At 37.6% G+C, this 18,561-nt stretch overlaps 1 protein-coding gene across 21 annotated transcripts in view; it reads right to left on the bottom strand.

Moving 5' to 3' along the window:
- The window catches only part of Dock9 (dedicator of cytokinesis 9), a 280,827-nt gene that overhangs the window by 117,558 nt on the left and 144,708 nt on the right, over positions 1–18,561 (bottom strand). For all 21 annotated transcript variants that reach the window (XM_046454796.2, XM_046454805.2, XM_058582766.1 and 18 more), the window contains exons 4-9: positions 13,247–13,329; positions 11,152–11,221; positions 9,271–9,366; positions 8,203–8,337; positions 2,654–2,828; positions 1,678–1,745 (exon numbers count right to left, since the gene is read on the bottom strand). In XM_046454796.2, coding sequence (XP_046310752.1) covers positions 1,678–1,745; positions 2,654–2,828; positions 8,203–8,337; positions 9,271–9,366; positions 11,152–11,221; positions 13,247–13,329 — 627 coding nt within the window. The remainder of the gene's footprint in view (positions 1–1,677; positions 1,746–2,653; positions 2,829–8,202; positions 8,338–9,270; positions 9,367–11,151; positions 11,222–13,246; positions 13,330–18,561) is intronic.

Raw genomic sequence — 18,561 nt, 5'->3', positions numbered from 1 at the left:
TATGTGTTTAGAGAAAAAGACTTTCATTCTGCTTCCCAGCAAGCATATAAAGCTATTTTATGAATTCTAGATTATAACACATATATTAACTGCTTCAACAACTAAAACCCAAACAGGGTTTGCTTTGAGAAATTCTGAACACCCCAAAACAGAGAAACAAATCCAGAAATAAAATAGCAAATCTCAGTGCAAACTATGATCCTCAGAAGTTCCTAACACAATGGGGTGGAGAGCACAGCTCAGTAATACAGCACTTGCCTGGCATACACAGAGCCCTGGGTTTGATCCCTGGTACTGAAGGGGAAAAAAAAAGGAAGTTCCTAACATGAAAACACAAACATACAAGCCAAAACTCTTCCCAGACTAGGAGGAGTTAGATGGTGGCTCTAAAGTTAGTTTTAATAGGCAGGTGCTAAAAAGATTCAGTGGAAACAGCCAAGTTCTGAAGAAAAACAATGTTCTCAAGTCCTAGCCAGGGAAGGAGATTTATATTTGAGAACACCCATGTTGTCTTGAAATAAAGGTCAATGCTGAATGTCTGTCTATTTATAATCCTATATAGATAAACCATGTTTCTATTATAGTGTTTAAGATGTGGGCGTGTAGGGCTACCATTTCACTATATTATTAAAAAAAAGAATAGAAAGTAAGGGCGAGAACATACAGGGCTAGAGAAGACAAAGACAGTTCTCTCATTTAAAAAAGAATCATTCATCCACAGGACACAAGTACAAGGATATTCATTGTAGCATTGTTCATAGCAGAAAAATGGCAATAACAGAAGAGCTAAAATAAAATGTTTAAACAGTACAATAAAGGGGATGAATCAGATCATATACCAGATAGGATGGATCTCAAAAAAAAAAAAAAAGGCTGAACTGAAAAGCAAGTACAGAATAAAACTCATAGTAATTAGCATTTATGTAACATTTTAAATCATACAAAACAATCATATAAAACATTAGGATAAATATATTTGTAAAGACATAATAGTGAGTGTCTATTGCTGGGGTTGTAGGGAAGAAGAAAATGGGAATAAGGACAGTGTTTAAAAAGAACTTCAACTGTAACTAATGTTTTATTTCTTCTAAAACTACCCTAAAGACAATATAGTAACAGAGGGGAATCTGGGTGGTGGTGGTAGTACGGTAGCTTGTTTTCCTTTGTGCTTTTCGGTAACTTTTGAGATTCTCAAAAATCACAGTTTTTTCATTGACAGTGACCCCAGAAAAATTTCTATAACTTAGGCAACACCTCTTTAGGCTAAAGGAAAGATTAGCATGTCCACCCTCATGTCCACCCTCTAGAATTGTGTCTATTAATGTGAATAGAGGAAGCACAGGTGTGAACACAGTAAGTACCAGATTATTATGAGAACACGCATCTGTGCACCCTGGTTATTGCTTCAGTAGGTGTGCTGCAGTATTAGGTACTATGAGGCAAAAACACTTAAAGAATAATGAAAAGAAAGTACTTTGCAGGGTGCCCTCTGGAAAACAGACTGCCTTACTCAAGCCTGGAATGTATCCCACATCACCCCATATTCAGGTCAGACAGTGGCAGTGATTATAATGTTAACTGCCATTATTTCAAGAGATCCCATTCTGGATAAACTCACAAAATAAAAAGCATATCAGTAGCATTCAATGAAAAGCAGAAAACTTAAGATGATGTTACCTTTGCAAGTTCAGGCAGGTAGCTATCTAAACCAGAACCAGAACCTTCCAATTTGCATTGTTCATCATCTGAAATGGCAAAACAGACTACCAGAGTTATTTGTAATTGAAAATATCTTATTTAAAGCAGGAAGAGGAAGACTGTTTCTTTTATACAACTTTGAGATTCTCAAAGTTACATGGTGGTTCATAATTCTGGTTGCATATTACAAACACTTAGGAGATTTAAAAATTGCTGGCGCCTAGGCCCAGTGGTGAGTCAGAGCATTGAATAGTTGGAACAGGCTAATTAGAACTGATGCCAAGTGTGAACAGACCCATGGCTATCCCAATCAGGATCTTTAGTGGGACCAAAGAAACAGCATTAAAAAAAAAAAATCTCCCAACCATTTCTAGGGGACAGTTAGGGCTAGGAATCATCTAAGAGCTTAAGATATAACATGAATTATCAAAATCATTACCAGATTTTTCCCATCAATTTAATCTGAGATACCTAGCGATTCTAACTTTTGTCTTGAAAATTCCAAGGATATTAATGACAACAATAACTTTCAACATTTTAAGTGTAGATTCAACACAAGGGACTTGAGATATATTTTTAAATTTACTCTTCCCATCTAATCAGTAAGCTTCATTTGTATTCTCCCCTTACAGGTAAGTAAAATGAAGATAAGAAAACATAACAAGTGTATCCAAGGTCACACACTAAAAATTGGTATTGCTGGACCTCAGGTCCAGGTTTTTTCTGTACCTCCAAAGCTGTGGTTCTTCTACTACACAATTTCCATACATAAAATTTCAGAGTAGTAAATTTTAATGTGGCAAAATCTTTGCTGACAAGCTACCTGTTCAAGGCTCACCTCTGTCCTACTTTCATGTACCTGTGCAATATTTCTCCTTACATCCACCTGGTTTAAAAAAAAAAGAAAAAGATACACATGGAGTGTGTGTACCTGTGGAAAGACAGACCCGCCTACCTTCATGAGAGTCTCCATTTCGCTTTTCTTGCATTGCGGCTTCAAAGTTGAGCTGGAGAATCTTATTTAGAATTGTGATCCATTCTTCCATTTCTACTTCACTGTCTGCTGCCAAAAGATAACTACTTTTGTCTTGCATCTTAAGCTCAAAAGCAAAACGTCTGACTTTGTTGTTCTGAAATGGAAAAAGGATAAAGAGACACATTTGGAACTATCTTAAAATAATATCTGTCTCATCTGCTGATGGGTGCTGATTGGTATTTCATACAACTATTTAAAACTACAAACTCTTCCCCATCACAGTGCAACCTCCCTGATTTATTTTCTCAATACCTTTACTTTTCCATTTGACTCATTACATTTCTTACATGTTTATCTTATTTCCTGTCTGTCCCCCAATGGAATGGAAGCTCCTCAAGGGCAACAATTCCCATTCTTTTTAAAGTTCAATGCTATGGTCTTAATATTTACAACAATATCTGGTGGATAATTGGCACTTGAAAAATATTTGTTGAACAAATGAAAATTCATGTAAAAAAATTCATATTTAATTAGCTCCTATTTTTTAAAAGAAAATGAAGTATGTGGTATTACATTTTTAAAAACTAAAATTCAGCTAAACAGCTATTAATATGTTTGACTGACTTATCTGGACCTTTCTCATCATTTATGATTACCAAAGGTCTATAGCCTTGCCTCACATCTCTGGGTGTCATGCCCATAAGAGGGTGAATTACAGTAGTCCATCAAAGAATACAGGCTGCATTACACCAGGATTTGTCAGCCTTGGTACTGCTGACATTTGGGTGGAAATTCTTTGTTGCAAGGGGCTGTCTGCACATTCTATGATTTTTTAGTGACCTCCCTGGCCTTGACCCACCAAATATCAAGAGCATAGTCCAGAGTTGTGACCATCAAAAATGTCTCCAGACATACTCTGGAGGGCAAATATACTCTGGAGGGCAAAATCATGCCAGGTTGATGGCACTAGACAGTTCAGCTCTGAGGAACATGGTACAAGCCACAGACTCAGCTGGGCACAGTGGCAAATGCCTGTAATCCCAGCAATTCAGGAGGCTGAGGCAGGAGGATTGCAAGTTCAAAGCCAGCCTCAGCAAAAGTGAGGTGCTAAGCAACTCAGTGAGACCCTGCCTCTAAATAAATTACAAAATAGGGCTAGGGATGTGGTTCAGTGGTCAAGTGCCCCTGAATTCAATTCCTCGTACCCTCAAAAAAAAATCACAAACTCCCCCCAAATCTGAGCTGGGCAGAATAACACCCCATACCCACGAAAATTCTAGTTGGTATCCACAGTCTGGTTGTAAAGTGTCAGTCACTTAATTTAGTTGCTGGGCCTCAGCATAGATCTCAGGCACCAGGTGACCCTGCCAAAGGTCCCTCTGTTTTCTGCAGCACAGTTCATAGAAATGTGAAGCCAACGATGCTCTTGGCAAAGTCTAACAAACTACTCCACACAGACTGTCTCTGTGGGCTCAGTAATTAGCACTTTGGATCTCACTTAAACATCAAGGCAAGAATCAAGGAAGGAGTCAAGGCTGGGAATGAAATCAGTTTTCGCCCCCCCACTCTCCCACTCCTCACATATGATTCAGAAAATAAAATGTGAAAAATAGAGGAAAATTATTAGAACTTGATCAAAGATATTTCTCTTTCTGAGCCCCAGTTTCTTCATTGGCAATACAAATGTAATTCACTTAAAGAGTTCTTTAGAACTCTTTTAGGCTTTTAGGGTTTAAGATTCTAAACAGTCTTTCTTTCAGATCTATCTAAACTATGTTTAGGCATTCCTTTCAAATCACCACACTAACCAACTAATTTTTTATAGCATTCAAATATAATCTTTTTTAAAACACTTAAATCATGACTTTGATGCTTAGTATACAGACATGGACAAAAACAAATTAATCTTTTGAAGACTTAGATACAATTCACTAAATGAAAAATACCATCAGCCACATCTGAGAACAGAACTTAAAGGAAGAGACCTCCACTGCAGTCAGAACCTCAGATTATGAAATACACGAGAGGCCCAACAGCAGCTCATGGCTGCTGTTTCTAAAAACATCTGTGTACTCTGCGAAAGACATGCAACAAAACTCTCTAATAAGACAAAAATAATTACTTCTTATTCAAAATGAGTTGCTTTAGTTTTGCTTTAAACTTTTTTAAGTCAATGCCAGAAAATTCAACAAGAAACTTAAAGGTCTCTCAACTTGAGAATACAAATGCAACTCCTGCTTGGGAATCACTAACAAGAAGTTAATCAATTAATAATTCGCTGGTATGCCTTCTTTCCCATTGTCCATAAACACACTTGATATAATTCAGATGTTTACAGTGGCACTTTCATCTGAGCTTGGGCTTCAAGCTGAGAAACATCTATGTGCTGATTAGCTGTTGATGGAAACTAATTTTTCCATCAACATGAACACAGAGTAGTACTGTAGTCTGGATCTAGGGTCAAATACACTTTCGTGTATACTACTATATTGTGTGGAGGCGAGGGGCAGGGTGTTGTTGCTACACAGAAGTTTTATTAGTATCCAATAATTAAAGATGCCAAGATTTAACTACAATAATGTATTTCTGTTGTTTTGAAAAGCCAGACAATGTAGCAGCACTGAGCCAATAGCATCACCTGGGGAGGACTTTGGTTTGTCATGGTCTTCAGCATTCCCTGACACTTTACAACCAGACCTCTTCAGTCACTTAATTTAGTTGCTGGGCCTCTGAAGACATCTGATTTTGAAACTACGTTCTACTTCTGGTCAAAATGCAATAACAGGATCTGAACTTCTTTCCAGCCATACTTACTAGAAAACTAGTCAAAAGTGATGAAACAACTGTTTCAGACAAGGGCAGGGGCCTATGACCCCTGCTAGAAGGAAAATGAATGAGGTGAGTCCACCATCATCTCAGCTCTCTGCCTGGAGGCAGCATCCACATCTAGGCATGGGAAGGAAAACCCAAACAGAGTCTCTGCCATCTCCCAGAGTTAAACATACTGGCCAGAATTGAGAAAAACCAAGCTGGCCAAAATATACAGTTTCCAAAATGAGACAAAGATAAAAGACGAAAGACGGTCAAACAATATTCTCCAAGTTGCACATAGAGTTTACTACTCTCTGCCAAAGGAAAAAAAAAAAAATCAAAATCAAGACACACAACAACCTAAACTTCAGAGATGATAGGCAAAGAGAAGATCACAAAGAACAGGGAATAAGAACACCACCAAATGCCCCAAACAACACCAGAATCTAGAAGACAGTGCAACAGTTAACATTTCCAGGTCAAACAACTTCACTTTGGATTTCTATAGTCAGCCAAAAGTATGAGCCAAGAGTAAATGAAAAAACAAAACAAAACAAAAAACTTACAAATATTCTTACTAAAAAAATTACTATCAATTTCTTAGGAAGCCACTGAGGATAGACTCCTCCAATCAAGAAGAGAGAACAACAACAAGGCAAAGGGTCCTGAAAGCAGGGACTCCTACACAGGGAGGAAGACAAGAGAAGCTCTAGGATGGACTGATTGCTTTCTCTGCCCTGCACAGCTAATCAGTCCAGATTAGGACAGGAAGTGAGGGAGACAGGAGCTAAAATTCTACCTACCAGCAGAGGAAGTCATTCAATTAGAAGAAAGAGTAGTGAACACTCATTATCTAGCGATAAGAAGACAAATTCCATAATGAATAGTGAAAAATGTTGAGGGGCTGGGGTTGTCGCTCAGTGGTAGGGCACTCGCCTAGCACGTGCGAGGCCCTGGGTTCGATCCTCAGCACCACATAAAAATAAATAACTAGAGGTATTATGTCCATCTACAACTAAAAAATAAATATTAAAAAAAGAAAAATGTTGAAAATGATTGTTTCAGGGGAGTAGGGAGTGAGATGGGGGAAATGAAGGAGATGAAACACATTTAGTACAGCCCTTTAGCACAATTTCATAGTTATAATTAGATAAATGTATTCTTAGAATAAAAAAGCAACTTAGTATAAGGTAAACATATAAATACATAAACAAGTACATCCATAGTCAAATCAGAGAGCTGTGTCTCTCTCTTTATTCACAATAGCCCCACTACATACTGTCCTGACAGAATCAATGTCATCAGCTACCATGGAGTCATTTTAAGGAAGAATCCTCTGAGAATGGTGACTACATCTATTGTAAGGAGTTGTCAAGGAAACTGCTCATTTGTCACAGAGCCCTCTGTCTGAAGGCCTCTAGGAGAATGCTTGATTGATCATCATTCTGAGAATATATGGGCAGTTCCTACTAACTAGACGGTCTGTATCTTGTGTGCAGTGCAAATTATGAGACTGAGCAGGTCTCCATGTTTAGAAAGCAGAGTTCAGTGGTGGCCCACCCAGAGCCCACCCTTCAAAATATACTTCTGTCTCATTCTACTTTATCTCACCCCTACCCCAACCCCTCATTCATCTTTCTGCTTTCAGTCCCACTTTAAATGTATGCTACCCTAGATTTTACAACTCCTTGTAAGCTGCTTCCTTAAATCCCCCCAGAAAATCGCAAGGGGATGGCATGCATGCATGCATGCATTGATAGATAGATGGGAAAAGCAGCAACATGTTTTTTAGGAACAATTCCAAAAAGGTATGGAAGGATGCATACTAAACCAGTAACAGGTCTCTAGGAAAAGGTAGAGATAAGAGGAGAAAACAGGGAGCCTAGGGAAATTTTCACTTTATTTGTATTGTCTGATTTTTTTTTTTTTTTTACAATAAGAATGAACTCTTGTACTATATTCAGTTAAAAATAATTTTTAAGAATAGTTCTACAATTGCAATAGCACCAAACCACAAAAATACCTAATGTTCACTAAAGGCTTACCATTTGCCAGCACTGTTTTAAGCTCCTTAAATGTATAAATTAATATTACTGTTAATATTAATTTATTATTAACAGTAATTATTATTAACAGTAACCATATTTGATACTATCATTATCCCTGTTCAACAAATGACAAAACTGGGGAACAGAGAGGTTAAATATCGTCATCAAGGTTTGTAAAGCTGATAGTGGGATTTGAACTCAGTGTGCATCGAAAATCCAATCTGTTGACCAGTGTGCTTGTCTCACCCCCACTGGTGCCATGATGGTAGTGATGAAAGTCATCACTGAGATGCTAACTAAATATTGCCATGTGTTACTCCTCCAGTCTTCTCATTTACCTACCAAAGGAATATTATTACTACCCATGTTTTGCAGATGAAGAAATTTTAAATAGCCTGTCCAAGGTCACGCAGCTAAGTAGTAGCCAAGAGAAGTTTTGGTCATAAGAACTCATATATCAGAGCACTCATGCCTACCACAACATAATCCCTGTTATCTTCTGAAATGATAAAAATAATCACAAGATTATGATTTATTTTAAAAGTTAGATATTCATTTCTACCATGAATGTTGCCATTTTTGGAAGTCTTCACTGGTATCTGAATAATGGTACACACAGTACCATTACTGACAAAACAAAACCCCTGATATAACTATTATCATATTTACCTGAATCACACCCATGCAGGAATCCAGAAATATTGATCCTTTAGGTTCCTTGGAGATCTTTTCATCTTTATAAAAATTCAAATTATAGGATCCATCACCAAGTTGAATCAGGTGGAAAAACCGTCTCTTAAACGACTGGGAGAAAAATACATGGACAACAATTTTTCAAAATGAAAAGAGTCATAATCTCTACCAATAACTCACAATTACACACATCCATAAAAACAGTTTCAGTTCTCTCCCAAACTAATCTAATCCTAGCTGGCACTCTAGGTAACTGTACTGGTGAAGATTTCTCATCACATCAAATGGGCTCACTGTATTTCCATTCTAAGGAGGTGATTCACTTAATATCCACCAGTCAGTTTTCTCATCCAGAATTTGAGAGTTTACATAACCACCCAAAAGCAGGGTTGAGAGTTCCAATTTGGGACACAGCACAGGAGATGGAAACTTTCTCTCAAACCCTCAGGGCTTCTTGCTCACACAGAAGAGGAACTCCTTTCTGCCCTGTGATGTTCAATGGCTTTCCAGCCTCAGGAATAGGACAGTCAGCTTTCTCCTGATTTGTCACCTCCTGTTGGTACTACCTCCCTTCCATTGTTCCTTTTCTCTTTATTATCTTGATCTTCTGTCCTGAATAGCTTATTACTCTAGTTTTATTCTTCTCTTTGCAAACTTCTTCCAATTTAATCACCTTCCTTGTCAGTCCTCCATTTTTACAGTGCATCCCCTCATGGCAGTGTAGCTACACAGGGGTGCTTAGTTAGGGCATTTAATGTAGCCCCTCCATGATGCTCTGAGGTACCAAGAAACACTGTGTAACTGCTATAAAGAAAGCCCATGTCAGTGAGCGTTCTACACTGCTGTCTACATTGGCTGTCAGAGGGCAGTGAAGACAAGGGGGTGGACAGGGCTATAGCAATGTGGGTGCTATCACCAGGAAAGCATCTCAGTAACAGACACTATCTCTTTTGTGGAGAACAGCATGCCCATTCATACTGAGCATTATTCTCAAGAACAGCAGAAAGGTTTCATGAGGGGAAAAGCAGTGATGAGCCTCCTCACCCTCATGGTCACACTGATGGCACTGTTCATATTGCCTTTGTACAGCCATCCGTGTTTGGTGATCCCACCCTTCTGAGAACCAAGGGAGGCAGCATCCTAGGAGAAAAGTAAAACAACACCACAGTCAATCTCCTGCTGTTATCTAGATTATTAGTTTGAATCTGTTCAACAAGAAAATTCCACTTGTACCATACTGGCCAACTATCTCTTTATTGGAACAAGTTCTGATACTAATATTTACAAGACACATTAATGTCCACTTAGCAGTAAGACAGAAACTAGCCTACATTTTTGAAAACCCTATTCCATTAAAATCAAAGTTAACTTCCATCCAAAATTTTATTTTTAAGTGTTTAATGAGCCACAGAAAGCACATACCATACTTGACCACTCAGTTGTGAGGTCCTGCCTGGATTCATGCAAAATGTTTTCAAATTACACTCCCCTATAGTTGGAGGACAAAAGAAAATTCCTGGAAAACTTCCCAGAGGCTTAGTTCAGGGAAAGGTGAATTTTAAAAAAGAGAGGAAATATGAGACAATGCAGAAAGGAGATAAAATGATGGAGCAAAGAAAAAAAAAGATGGAAAGAGAGGCAAGAATGCAAGCAGAATTAGAGGAAAAAAGAAGTTAGAAAAGTGAGGAGAGATAGCCACCAATATAGAAAAATGTTTCTTCAAGTTCAGACCCCACAGTGAGATGCTGATTTAAGGAGGTAAGCATGGAGCTGCCAGCTATTGCTAAAAACATGTTAGGCATATATCAGTACACATCATAACCAGACAGAAGAAATACATACATGTACAAACAATCTGACAAAGTTTTTGGTAATCAAATAGGCAATTAGAGAAAGATCCATCCTCTGCTTTGTTTTGAACCTTCTCAATATTAATCTTGGTGGTTTTATTACCATTGTTATTATTGAAACTAACAGAAATAATTAACTGTCAAGGATTTTATAGGTCATTATGTGCTTTTAGATGCATAATTTCAATTGGTCCTCCTGTCCCTATTTATTAGCACCAAGTTCATTTTAGATGACCACTTACTTTTCTCAGAATTATTTTAGAAGTGGTTTCTAAAACAATTTGCTGTGTGCTTATTACTGAAGTTCACAAATGGCTGGTGTTATAGGCCAATTAGCAATTTAAAAAAGGAAAAAACTAAACTCACAATGGGGCATTCAGTATTTAGTGGGAGAATGAGAAATGTAGAATGCAGAAATAGATAGCACTATTTTTTTGTTTTAGGTGTCCCCTGCTCAGTGGACACACTTATCTTTATGTACTACATTCTGTATGTGCTTTTCTTTTAAACATTTTTTAGTTGTTGATAGACCTTTATTTTATTTATTTATATGTGGTGCTAAGAATCGAACCCAGTGCCTCACACATGCCAGGCAAGTGCGCTACCACTGAGCCCCAGCCCCAGCCCTCTGTATGTGCTTTTCTAGCCATAATCTTTTCTCTAAGAGCAGGGGGCAGTGAGCATGTAAACAGACTAAAAGCAATCATTGAAGAAACGGCTACTTTAAATCTACTGGCTGACAATTTAAAAGAACTTGCTTAAAAAAATAAGTTAAATTTAAGGTCAAAGTAGTCTTGATATCCTTTAACAATGTAGCCAAATCTGATCCAAGTCTTTGAAAATGATCTCAGAACAAATAAACATGACCCAAAGAACATTACATGCTAAGCAGTCAAGATGAAACAGAGCTTATTTCAATCAGCCCAACAAATATATTTTTAAAAACTTCTCCTGCTTCAAGAAACATTTCAATTCCTGTTTTGGCTAAATGTTGATAATTTTTAAAATAATCTTCAAAGCTTCTAAAATCAATGTTTAAAGTAAAAAGAGAAACAATAGCAAGCAAGTATCCCACCTCATCTTTGTCGACCTCCTCATCAACTTCATAGACATGAACTGGAAGTTTATCCAACTTGGCCAATTTGCTTTAAAAATAATAAAGAAAACTTGTTTTAGAACTGCCTAATCAATAGTCTGCATTTCTTCCTCCACTAGAGGAACCAGGCTAAGTAAACCCCAAGCTGGCCCTGTCAGATAAGGAATGTGCAAACCCACATGGTTGCTTTGCAGTGAGTGAGCCCAAGACACAAGTCATGAAGCTCCACAGTGTGTGAGGAAAAGCCAGCACAGCTTGCTGGGAGCCAGAGGTATATCAAAAATAGGAAAGTGGGTTAGGCATTAATAAATAAAAACTTGGTAGGATAATTTTTAATACAAAATTTGAGAGAAAATGGATATGGGGGTCATTGCATTAAAGTGATTAGTGGCAATGGTATTAACAATAATAGCAGTGGCCAGCATTTATCAAACAGTTATTATGTGTTAGGCCCTGTGCTGTGTCGCTTATATTTGTCATCTTGTTTACTCCTTTAGATGGTGGAGGCTGTTGTTAAGGCCACTTAATAAATAGAAAAATGAGCTTACAGAGGGTGGAGTTGACCCAAGGAGAATAAACAATCGGAATCCTTACCAAGTTACAAACAATCCTCCCTTTCTTTCTCATCATACATTTGAAGATTCTTATTAATGCCAAAAGGAAAAATCTACCATCAGTAAAAGTCTACCATAAAGTAAGTATACTATATGTCACAGTCTGTTATCTTTCAACCACAAGAATAGTAGTGAACAAGAATCAATGAAGATGGGTCAATCCGATCAAATGGGAAATGCTCAGAAACCTCCAAGTGAGTATTGGACAAACACAGAACTAAAGAGCATACCCATCTGGAGAAGATAATGCTAGGAGGGATTGTTCTCTACAGAGGTTTAAAAAGAAGCAATCAGGAAGTTGGCTGAACACTCTTAAGGAGTGGCTGAGCCACACAGATAGGAAAAACAAACAGCTAGGTCTACTGAGAATAGTATAAAAAGATCCAAATTCATAGATGCAACAAACAAAAAAGATATATACATTAATTGGTTCTCAAGTGAGATTTTCGTGGGTAATTATTACTTTTAAAACACAATCTCTGGGGCTGGGGATATAGCTCAGTTGGCAGAGTGCTTGCCATGTAAGCACAAGGCCCTAGGTTCGATCCCCAGCACCACACACACACACACACACACACACACAAAAAAAAACACAATCTTTCACTATTTGCTTTCAATTTTCATAATCAATTATACTTCAATATTCCAACTTTATCATTTCAGGACACACCATTTTATTCTATATATATTTTTTAGTACCAGGGATTAAACTCAGGGTGCTTAACCACTGAGCCCCACAATTGCTTTAAATTTTTTTTTTTTTTAATTTTGAGACACAGTCTTTTTCTAAGTTGCTTAGGGCCTTGCTAAATGGCAGAGGCTGGCTTTGAACTTGTAATCCTCCTACCCCAGCTACCTGACCTGCTGGGATTACAGGCATGCACCATTGTGCCCAGTTGGATGCACCATTTTAACCTCTTAAGGCAAAACCTATCTACTCTTGGTTCACTTAAACTACCACTATCTATGTTTATATGTACACTTTTGGTATATTCTAGAATGAGTGATTACTTCAAAGGAGGTAAAGAACTTATATGGGAAAATACTTGTTCCTTGATTTACTTTTCTTCAAGTTTACTCAATACAAAATACAAATCTTTTGTTCAAATATTCTTTTTTAGAAAAATAACGTACTTACATTCTCTTTGTTCTATATTTCTCAGTGTAAACTGCACCTATTTATGTTTTTTATCAGTGGTACTCTGAATAGAATCCCAGGACATAATTAAACTATCCATGTGATTTTGTTACCATCTACCAATACCAAAGTACCATATTTGAGTCTTATAATCAAAGGTCCTGTACACAATAGCTACATCATATACACACAAACATCTAGAAGTAATTTCTGTAATTACTCTGACTGCATATGAAGTTACATACTTCCCTGAGCATTTCAAGTACAAAAACGTTTCCCCATGTGGGTAATCCCATCTTGTGTGGTCTGATAGTTTACTCACTTTGGAAGCTGTCGAAACTCTCCTGAATAATCTTCATATTTATAGGTCACAAGATGCCAGTCAGAGTTGTAGGTTTTGATGCACTATTAGTAGGGAGAACAAAAAAATGTAAGAGGAGAACAGAAACAGGTGATGACTTCTGGAGAACATTCAGGAAGGCACACCCATACAGACATCAAAACAATGTTTCCCATCAACCAGCTAATGCCACCAGAGGATCCTGTGAAGCTTGAGTCTTTGAACCACTGGGAGACATATCACTTTAAGTTATCATCATTAATGATCTGAGGACTGATTTTACAAAAACACTAATCTTTGCCTAATCTTGTACATTTAAATAAAAAGGTACTGTTTCTGACTTAAAAAGTACTTGATTCTCAAGAAGCCATATGTTCCCCACTGGCACAAAAAGTGAACACAAAGGGTAAACCTAAGATACTTTCATGATTCTTAATATTAGAACTATCACCATTACTTAGTATTATCATACAAATATCTGCCCTCAGTTTTTTCTTTCCATTCACCAAGAACAGAGTGAAATTATCAGGAGGAAAGATTTAGATTTTAATTCATAGTGGTACCTGACATTTTTGTGTGCATGCATGTGTGTACACAAAATATATAGTGTACACAGTACTCTGCTGACAATGATTCTTCTAGTGACACTACCCTACACAGATTGCATTCAAACCACTTCACTACATATTAGGGTCAAGGGGTCAACACAGTTTCTTTCATGTGTCTACTCCTTAGGATCCATCCAGTGTTGTACAGGATCTTAAGATAATAAGCCCACATCCACCTCATCTTCAAATATGAATGAGTCAAAAATCAATAAAAAAGTTTCAATTACCATTATCTTAATTCAAATTATGTTCTCCATTGTTAGCTCTTGACTATACACATGCAGACTTGGATGTAGCAAAAAAAATTTTGAAATAGATGAAAACACTAGGGAAGTAAATCCACTTATGTTTTACCTAGTTTATTTGACTCTGGTGTAACAAATATCATAACAAAGTCTCTATTCTGCTGATTTTACTTCAGAGTTTAAACTGCCAACCTTCTTCCCCCGCACCCCACCTTGGTACGGTGGATTGAACTCAGGGGCACTTGACCATTAAGCCACATCCCCAGCCCTATTTTGTATTTTATTTGGAGACAGAGTCTCACTGAATTGCTTATAGCCTCACTTTTGCTGAGGCTGGCTTTGAACTCATGATCCTCCTGTCTCAGTCTCCCAAGCTATTGAATTACAGGCATGAGCCACTGTGCCTGGCTAAACTGCCAACCGTCTTATCTTAGTCATGGCCTACACCTACAGACCTTCTGAAGCAAACTCTCTTCCACTCACAAACTCCTGAAAACAATAACAGCAACAGTAGCAAGTGCTTATTTTGCACAGGGCTCTTTGATAAGCACTTTAATTGAAAGGATGCAAAGGGAAGGTAGGGTAAGTATTTTATATTATCATTCTGAGAGGTAGAATGAATAGCAGAGAAGAGCTAAGAGCAGATTCAAGTATGGGAGCTCAGCAATTTTTCAATTTTTTGACTATGTACTTACAAACATTTTAAAATAACTATTTTATTCTTGTAAATGCTTTGTAAAATTTCTCAAAGCATTTTCACATTTAGAAAATCAGATATTCACATTCAAAATTACATTCTAAAAACAGAAAATATGATTTCAAAATTAGGGCTGGGAATAGCTCAGTTGGTAGAGTGCTTGCCTCACATGAGCAAGGCCCTGGGTTTAGTCCCCAGCACCACAAAAACAAAACAAAACATGATTTCAAAATTATCCGCAGCTTTGGACTTTCCCACTGTGCTCCTAGGCCTACCAACATGGCTGAGGCAGCCCTCGTTCTGGGACATGCTCCTGTTCTCTTTGTTAGGCCATCATGGTTTTCATCAAGCACTATAACTAAAATACCACCAAGTCCCTTGCAGGCCCATCCTGAGTACAGAATGCACTGCCAAATTAAAAACTAAGAAAAAAAATTTTTTTTATTTTTTTTTATTGGTTGTTCAAAACATTACAAAGCTCTTGACATATCATATTTCATACATTAGATTCAAGTGGGTTATGAACTCCCATTTTTACCCCAAATACAGATTGCAGAATCACATCGGTTACACATCCACATTTTTACATAATGCCCTATTAGTGACTGTTGTATTCTGCTACCTTTCCTACCCTCTACTATCCCCCCTCCCCTCCCCTCCCATCTTCTCCCTCTACCCCATCTACTGTAATTCATTTCTCTCCTTGTTTATTTTCCCATTCCCCTCACAACCTCTTATATGTAATTTTGTGTAACAATGAGAGTCTCCCTCCATTTCCATGCAATTTCCCTTTTCTCTCCCTTTCCCTCCCACCTCATGTCTCTGTTTAATGTTAATCTTTTCTTCCTGCTCTTCTTCCCTGCTCTGTTCTTAGTTGCTCTCATTATATCAAAGAAGACATTTGGTATTTGTTTTTTAGGGATTGGCTAGCTTCACTAAGCATAATCTGCTCTAGTGCCATCCATTTCCCTGCAAATTCCATGATTTTGTCATTTTTTAGTGCTGCGTAATACTCCATGGTGTATAAATGCCACATTTTTTTTATCCATTCATCTATTGAAGTGCATCTGGGTTGGTTCCACAGTCTAGCTATTGTGAATTGTGCTGCTATGAACATGGATGTGGCAGTATCCCTGTAGTACGCTCTTTTAAGGTCTTTAGGGAATAGTTCGAGAAGGGCAATAGCTGGGTCAGATGGTGGTTCCATTCCCAGCTTTCCCAGGAATCTCCATACTGCTTTCCAAATTGGCCGCACCAATTTGCAGTCCCACCAGCAATGTACAAGTGTACCCTTTTCCCCACATCCTCGCCAGCACTTGTTGTTGTTTGACTTCATAATGGCTGCCAATCTTACTGGAGTGAGATGGTATCTTAGGGTGGTTTTGATTTGCATTTCTCTGACTGCTAGAGATGGTGAGCATTTTTTCATGTACTTGTTGATTGATTGTATGTCCTCCTCTGAGAAGTGTCTGTTCAGGTCCTTGGCCCATTTGTTGATTGGGTTATTTGTTATCTTATTGTCTAATTTTTTGAGTTCTTTATATACTCTGGATATTAGGGCTCTATCTGAAGTGTGAGGAGTAAAAATTTGTTCCCATGATGTAGGCTCCCTATTTACCTCTCTTCTTGTTTCTCTTGCTGAGAAAAAACTTTTTAGTTTAAGTAAGTCCCATTTATTGATTCTTGTTATTAACTCTTGTGCTATGGGTGTCCTATTAAGGAATTTGGAGCCCGACCCCACAATATGTAGATCGGAGCCAACTTTTTCTTCTATCAGACGCAGAGTCTCTGATTTGATATCAAGCTCCTTGATCCATTCAACATGTCTTTGCTCACTGCTCACACACCAGGCACTCACTGAATTCCATGGAAGAGGCAGAGAATCAGACAAGCAACCTCCACCCCACTGGAGTTTGAGACAGTCTGGGGGATAATAAGTTCCATCAGAAATTATATTCAGAGAACTGTCACTCCAAAAAGACACAGATATGATTGACTACATGATTACCTTTCAAACTTGGGAAATTCAATAATATTTTAAAACTACACTGAAAATTTTATGAAGTTAGGTTTTTGTTTTGTTTTGTTTTAAGTCATTAGATCATTCTCTTCCAGACTAGAGAATGGAGAGGAAGTGATATTTCACTCCACCCAGTGGAACAGTCCTCAAAGGGTTCGGTTATATTGGTTCCAGCAGCACAGGGTGAAGCACTGATTGCTCAACCTGTGGTGATTCAAGGACTTACTAGCAAGTTAGGCCCCCAAAACATATTTTTTTAAATTAACTGGTAGAACTAAACAATCAATAATTTTGCTGCATGTTTTAAAACAGAAGTCAAAAAATTTCCTGCAAAAGGCAGAACAGTAAACATTTTTATCTTTGCAGTTCATATTATTTCTGCTGCACCACTCAACTAGTTGTATTGCAGCAGCAGCCATAGACAATATGTCAACAAATGGGATGGCTTTATCACAATAAAACTGTATTTACAAAAACAGATTCCAGGCTAGATTGTGCCTGAAGTCATAGGTTGCCTACCTCTTGCGTGTGTGTGCGCATGCATGTACTGGGGATTGAACCCAAGGGTACTTTCCACTGAGCTACATCCCCAATCCTTTTTCTTTTTTATTTCAAGTCAGAGTCTCACTGAGTTTGCTTAGGGTCTCACTAAATTGCCAAAGCTGGACTCAAACTTGCAATACTCCTGTCTCAGCCTCCTGAGTTGCTGGGATTACAGGCATATGCCACCATATCTGGTTTTTTAGCTTTTAAACAAACATGTTTGCCTACATAAATGTAATATGACTTTACTTTTCTGTAATTAATTTTACTAAATAGTGCAAACCACACTTGAAAAATTTTAAATACATATTTTATTTTTCACAAATCTCAAGGAAAACTAAATATCATTAATTAACTGGTTTTTCCTTTAAAAGCATAGTTTCCTTGTAGTGGGCAACATTGTTGATGGGCCTATTTTTCATCTAAATACCAACTAGAAAAATTGGGTTAAAAACTCTTTGTTGGGGGGCAGTACTTAGGATTGAACTCAGGAGTGTTCTACCACTGATACATCCCCAGCCCTTTTTGTTTTTCATTTTGAAAAAGGGTCTAAGTTGCTGGGCCTAGTCCTGCCTCAGCCAACTAAGTAGCCTGGATTACAGGCATGAGCCATCTTATTTGGCAAAACTCATTATTTTTAAGTGAAGGAGAACTTTGAGAAATAACATTAAGGCACCGAATTAGTTGGCCCTACTCCAAGGAAAACAAAAAAAATAAGCAACCTGAATTACAATAATTACTTTCCTCTGTAACAAGTAGATTACTTATATGTTCAAACAAGAGTAACAATAATCACACAATGATCAGGGATAGTCAAGTCAGGCTTTGCTCACCATCACCTGGCAGTTCTTGAAAATCATTTGCAAATATAAACATGTATGTAAAATAAATGAATACATAAATATATATGCTGAGTCAAACCATTAAACATTAAAACAGTAGCAAGACAAAGCTTTCAACAGAGTCTTCCAGTAAATTCATTCACAAGTTACCCCTTATTCTAAGTCCATGAGACAAATGCTGTGGAGATGATTTTTTTCCAGTCAGAAATGAAACTTGGGGACATTTCTGTCCATTTCAGATTCTGAAAACTTCATCTATTTTGACTTCCATGATAAAACTATAATGACCTCTTTGGAACTTTTTAGAAAATACTGAAATTAAGGAAAAGTGCAGAAGTGCAT

Source organism: Marmota monax, unplaced genomic scaffold, assembly GCF_021218885.2.
Source record: "Marmota monax isolate L192 unplaced genomic scaffold, Marmota_monax_Labrador192_F-V1.1 WCK01_AAM20220418_F8-fsc00026, whole genome shotgun sequence".
Lineage (NCBI taxonomy): Eukaryota > Metazoa > Chordata > Mammalia > Rodentia > Sciuridae > Marmota > Marmota monax.
This window is presented reverse-complemented; position numbering and strand designations above follow the sequence as displayed.